This window comes from Ciona intestinalis, unplaced genomic scaffold (genome assembly GCF_000224145.3).
Source record: "Ciona intestinalis unplaced genomic scaffold, KH HT000041.2, whole genome shotgun sequence".
Lineage (NCBI taxonomy): Eukaryota > Metazoa > Chordata > Ascidiacea > Phlebobranchia > Cionidae > Ciona > Ciona intestinalis.
Genome location: NW_004190363.2, coordinates 60,000 through 66,014, shown reverse-complemented (window position 1 = coordinate 66,014; position 6,015 = coordinate 60,000). Strand labels below are relative to the sequence as shown.

At 34.2% G+C, this 6,015-nt stretch overlaps 1 protein-coding gene, 1 long non-coding RNA gene and 1 other non-coding gene across 6 annotated transcripts; 1 reads left to right on the top strand and 2 right to left on the bottom strand.

Annotated features, from left to right (window-relative positions):
* Positions 1-1,088: 1,088 nt before the first annotated feature.
* On the top strand, positions 1,089-3,959 carry LOC100178093 (serine/arginine-rich splicing factor 2-like). Of its 3 annotated transcripts, XR_001975111.2 has the most exons (6): positions 1,089-1,306; positions 1,775-1,975; positions 2,153-2,275; positions 2,681-2,787; positions 3,052-3,167; positions 3,383-3,959. XR_001975111.2 is itself a non-coding variant. In XM_004226965.4 (5 exons), the coding sequence occupies exons 1-4, from the start codon at positions 1,158-1,160 to the stop codon at positions 2,742-2,744; spliced, it is 537 nt and encodes a 178-aa protein (XP_004227013.1). In that variant the 5' UTR covers positions 1,089-1,157; the 3' UTR covers positions 2,745-2,787; positions 3,052-3,812. The 3 variants fall into 3 exon arrangements, 2 of the variants coding, with proteins under 2 accessions (XP_004227013.1, XP_002129926.1); XM_004226965.4 differs by having other exon boundaries at positions 3,052-3,812; XM_002129890.4 differs by lacking the exons at positions 3,052-3,167; positions 3,383-3,959 and having other exon boundaries at positions 2,681-3,026.
* Positions 2,373-5,839, bottom strand: LOC113474924. Of its 2 annotated transcripts, none has more exons than XR_003396642.1 (6): positions 5,646-5,839; positions 5,325-5,482; positions 4,802-4,881; positions 4,602-4,707; positions 2,652-4,302; positions 2,373-2,387 (listed from the first exon to the last, which is right to left on the bottom strand). It is a non-coding gene; the product is annotated as an uncharacterized LOC113474924 (long non-coding RNA). The 2 variants fall into 2 exon arrangements; XR_003396643.1 differs by having other exon boundaries at positions 5,325-5,488; positions 5,646-5,660.
* Positions 5,810-5,891, bottom strand: trnas-aga. Its single transcript has one exon. It is a non-coding gene; the product is annotated as a tRNA-Ser (tRNA).
* Positions 5,892-6,015: the final 124 nt, after the last annotated feature.

Sequence of the window (6,015 nt, the reverse complement as noted above, 5' to 3'; positions counted from 1 at the left end):
TCATGCTATAAAGGAAACAGCTGGATCCTGTTTATGAAGAATAGACTTCTACCAAAAGTTTATTAAGTGTGGCTGACAAGTTAACGCATGATGCGTTTCATCTGGAAACTGTATGCGATGGTTTGTACGAAAAGGGTGGAGGGATCTATTATTCATGAACTGAAACCACGGGATACATAAAAGATAATATTAAATAGGTTGTCCGACCTTTTCTTTGTTTTATTAAGGTTTATCACTTTCGTTATTTTACCATTAGCGTTTGATAACGACTATAGTTTTGCATTAAATTCCTATCTGTTTGCGATCATTAATTTTATTTTTTTGTTATTGCTATCGAATGAACATAGCAGGGTAGGGGAAGATGGGGCGCCTTTGGCACATAATATCTAAATATATTGATAGTGTTTTAAACAATTAACAACGGTCTGTGGGAGTCGTAAGGATATATTCAACTTTTTCAATGTTATTTGATTACCACCAAAGTGAACGAGAAAATAGAATAAAAAAGTGTCCCATCTTCCCCCACCCTACTCTATCAACTACACGCATAGTACAAAACTTGACGTGCTACTTACTGATCATCTCTTCATTCTGCAATCATAGAAAGATATTCTTACCCTACGTTGTTCTCGATGGCTTACAACTGCCGTAGTATTTGGTCAGACTTATTAAAACACTCCTATTATAAAATGTTTTTATTAAGACAGTATTCTTTTTACCACAATTTGTCTGACTACAACAATAATTGTTCAATAGTATACTAATGCGAACTAAGCGACCAAATAACTTATAAACGTGAAGAAAATTTTCCCTCCCCATTTTTAAAATTGTTTTTGGTATACGATTTCTATGCGATAGGAAAGTTCGGAGAACTGCGCATGCGCATTGACACACTGCGCACTTGCTTAGTGATCTATAGAAAAAACGTAGTTTTCTGTATAATAAATAGACGTACGTTATACATTTGTTATTTTTATCAGGATTTAGGTAAAAAAAGTACCGATATTCTTATTTTTTACAAAGTAATTGGTTGCTAATGTTAAAATGTATGTGAAACTGTGCACTGCGTTATTATTTCGATCATACAAATTACCCACATGCTATATACAGATTAAATTATCGTCATAAGTCTCCTAATATCGCAAACAAACGTAAAAATGTCGCGAGGTGGACGACCCCCTCCTGGTTTAGATAACATGGTTTCATTGAAAGTAGATAACTTAACATACAGAACATCACCGGAGACATTAAAACGATCGTTTGAGAAATACGGAGACGTCGGCGATGTATACATACCACGGGACAGGTAAACTTATAATACATTGTATATACGTAGTAGCTGGTCTACAGAGTATGGCATGTGCTTATGAACTGTGGTTGGACATGCGTTGCATGTTATATAGAAACTTATTTGTTTTCAATGCCGATTTAGGTTCTTCCGCATTTTTGTTTGGCAAACTTTAAGTTGTTGTTGAGCAAAGTTTTATAAAAAAAACTAATACTGTCATCATGGGGAAAAAGCTCTATTTGTTTAAATCATACAGAACACTTGATTTGCGGTTAAACACCACCTATTAAATAGTGCACAAGACAGCACATTGAATGAGTGAATTGCAGCTTTTAGCTGACTGCTTAGCATCTGAAAAGGGGACCAGTTGTTTCAGCTCAGCATATTACAAAAAAAGCAACAAAAAATAAGGGGAAAAAGCCTAAAAATGAAGCACCAGTTAAACTTTTCTTACCTCTTGCCTGATCACACTTGTTGTCTTGATAGATATTCCCGAGAAAGTCGTGGATTTGCTTTCGTTCGTTTCTACGACAAACGAGACGCTGAAGACGCGATGGATTGTATGGATGGAAAGACCATGGATGGGAGAGTGCTGAGAGTTGCCATGGCACGATATGGTCGTCCTACTGAGGAGAGGAGAGATTCTGGGAGGAGAGGAGGAGGTGGAGGAGGGATGAGGAGGAGAAGGTATGACATCATAATAAATGCCATTGTTAATATTATCTTAGTGTTATGTTTAAATTTCGTTGCAGAAGTTCTTCATGGATATGCGGTGTATGAAACAAATCACCCATGAGACTGTCGTTCTCTTGTCTTAGGATGATGAACTGTTACTTATACATTTACAACAAGTTTGATTTACAGGAGGAGTTATTCACGATCACGCTCCCGATCACGAGGAAGGAAATATTCACAAAGTGTTTCAAGATCAAGGAGCAGATCCCGTGATCGTGAAAGAAGAAGAAGTCCTTCACATGAGAGGCGCAGGTGAGATCATGAATCATAAAATACCTTGTTGTTTGGGATGGTTGTTAGAATGTTGGTTTGTGATTATTTCTGTGATATATCTAAACACTCATGCCAATGCTCTATGTGTAGCCTGAAAAAATAAAGGAATGGTGTTAAACACACCTAACATTTTTCTGGGTGCAAAGACAAATTGTAGTAGTGATCTGTCTAACAATAAACTATTTGCTTCATATTTTGTGGGTTCAACATCAACTGGAAGTTCTTAACCAATATCATCTAAATCCTACCACTACATTCAGACCCTTGTAAAAGTCTGGGCAAAATTTCAGAGCTCACGCATATAGAATAATATATTTCCCTTTTTAAAAACAAAATAACAATATGTTTATATTACATTGATATTAAAACCTTGTTTCGTTTCAGTCCAACTCCATCTCCTCGTCGATCAAGATCATATTCAAGATCACCAGCAGCCAATGGAGATTGAAGACTTGTCACCAACTTTATCGTACCAGCAAATAATTTGCATGGTAATTTATACTCACTTACAAGGACTATGTTCAAGAAAATTAATGAAACTGAAAAAATGGTTTCGCAGCAAAACATTCCAAAATGGATTTCTAAAAAGCTTTGTAAATAATAGCACTGACTGAACAAAGAGTTCAGTTTTTCTAAGGCTTGTTTTCTTACAATGGTTTGGCTTTCATTACTGAGTTAATGTTTTTAGAGTTACTTCAACAATAAAGTGGTAGTTGGTTAATAATATTAACATGTGTTTGCTTATCATATTTAAGGGTAGCAGTGCCGGTAGCAGTGGGAATTATGCAGTAGCAGACGAAGAATTAAATAGTAGCAGATGCGTGTTGCTGTGCCGAGAATCCGGTTAATTTTATGTTTGTTTCTTATAATAGTAAGTAATTTTTTAAACATACCGCAAAACTGTTGTTAAACATTGTTATTTTTTCTTGCACGGAGAACCTATGCCCTTTCAAACTTGGTGTATTTTTAAAACGATGGTACTTGGTTATGCTCATTTATTATAGCCAATTAACCACATAATAGACATAAATATAATAATATGAACCATAACTAATGCTTATCTTTGAATTTGTGAATATTTGATAGAATTTATTTAAAGATGTAAGTACAGATTGGGACCTTTATTTACTTACAACATAGAGGTAAGTATGTATGTTGTGATCTGTTTCGTCGTAAGTATGTATGTTGTGATCTATTTAAAACTTAACCCAATTAACGGATCCTTTTTTTTCAAGAAGGCACCTAATTCACAAAGACTACGTAAGTGTTGAATGGTACAGCTACAAATTTCTACATTTACGGTTGCCACTTTATTATTTTCCAATTATTATTTTTCTTTTTTTTTAAATAATTGTTTGGAGAACTGTTGATAAGAGTTTTTTAATAAAATATGGTACTGTAAGACATTTTTTGAACAGCGATTTTGAGTAACATTATAATCTGAATCATGTTAGTACTTTTTTAAATCACTACTATTGTCATCAGAATGTTCATAATCAGTAAAAATGTTATTTTTTTTAAAATTACATTTAATTCTGTAATGATCACATTTTGCTGTTTCATCTATTCATTGAAGCTAAAATCATGTAAAATATAGTAAGATATTTTAATATTATAGGCCCGGTGTAAGTACCAATTTGTTTTTAATAAAATAAACCTGGAATTGGAAATCCGGAATCTTAGTTTTATCAGAAATCCAACAGTCAATTACAGTTTGATGTTACAACCAAGCAAGTCTAACACATAAACATGCAGACAAACACAGTGGACTAATACACATTTAAAACATAATCTTTAAACCTGACTGCAGTTGTTAAATTGCCTCCTCCAATAAACGATGATCATCGCTGGAAAGATATTCCATATCAATTATCAAAATTTAGTTCTGATATTTTATCGAGACATTTGAATAACGGCTTCACATGTTTGGTTATCGACTTGGACAGAGGTTCTTCAGGTTCATGAAGCTGACTTTGTCTAGTCGACATAGTTCCCCAAATATAGATCTACAAAATTCTGTGGTTATCTTAACCTATCTTTAGCTTTACATATATACAAAATATTAAATATCATTAACATTTATATTCTCATGACAGTATTCTATGGGTAAAACAATTAAGAGCGTTTGAAAAGTGAATAAATGTAATGTAATTAACTGGATGACCTTACTATCTAGAATATGAACAAAACATGTATATACAGTCCACAGATATAAAATTGACACTCTTCCAAGACATTATACATTACTTAGAGTTTGAAAAATATTTACCATCAAGTACAACAAATATGAATTCTGATGTTATACCTTGTCTTGACGATCAATTATTTTCCTGGATATATCTTGCATCCACATGTTTAAGTTAGTGTTGTCACTGAACTGTCAATCGAAGTGTATTGATCACACCAATAAGCTGGAGGAAAGGTTGTGTTACATTATAGATGGAGTTACTGACTGTTTTAACTGATGAAATCCAAGAGCGTACACTGGTGGTATGAACGACTTACATGAGCTTCCTGGGTGTTGGGATAATAGGCCAAATACCAGATCCTCTAGAATTCTACATTGTCTACAACTCCACAAGGACCTTATCAACAGAATAGGCTATAATAACAATATAGAATGTTTTTCACCTTCTTAAAAAATAAACAATTATCATAACTCTACTTCTCCAGGTGAAAGTTGCATTATATCCATAACTGTGTAACTTTTATGCACTTTTTAATATTTTGACCATCGATCAATGTTGATGCGATTCACTGCCATAGCATAAACAGTTAGGATTACCAGACATCCAGATAGTTTCCCCAGTTTTGAGCAAATTATTTCACAATATATGAACATATAAATTTGGAGTTATCTAATATGAAGTTGTACTTAGTTTAAAATCAGTTCTTTAGTTGTAATATAAAATATGAAATCAACTATTATGTGCAGTCTACATACGAAGAACAAAAATGGTGCTGATTAAAAGGGAAGACATTTGATTAGATAGTAGAACTCTTCTAAGATAACAAAATATCGCACTACCTGGCGGATTTCTTACTCGTTCAAAAGCTTCATGTAGCATGATAAGATTTTGAATAAAAAGATCCTGCTAGTTCAAGTTAAACTTCCAACACATCAAGATGAGGAGCTAGTGTCGTTAAATCTGTTATCCGCACATCTCTGATCTTTAACTGCTTGATCTAATCCTAAAATTATGAAAGATAAAACGCATTATATATCTTTTAGAAGTTGTAACTGTAACGCTTTCCAATAACATAATTCACCATTGACGCATTATATATCTTTTAGAAGTTGTAACTGTAACGCTTTCCAATAACATAATTCACCATTGACTTCATTTACCTGCAAACCCTAGTACCCTACAGTTGGAGGCGATGTAGTTATTACTTGGTCTAGTTTCCATGCAATTTTCCCACTCGGCCACGGCGACTCTGGTTCAAACAATGAATTAATTTCGTAACCGTTCCGAGTACGATCATTATTTGTCTTAAAAAATAGGAAAAGAACGTAGCCAACAGGTTTCGAACCCGTGCGGGCAGAGCCCAACAGATTTCTAATCTGTCGCCTTAACCACTCGGCCACGACGACTATGGTTTAACACAGAATTAATTTCGTAACAGTTCCGAGTAAGATCATCATTTACCATCTACAAAAATTAGAAAAAGAACGTCGCCGACAGGATTCGAACCTGTGCGGGCAGAGCCCAACAGAA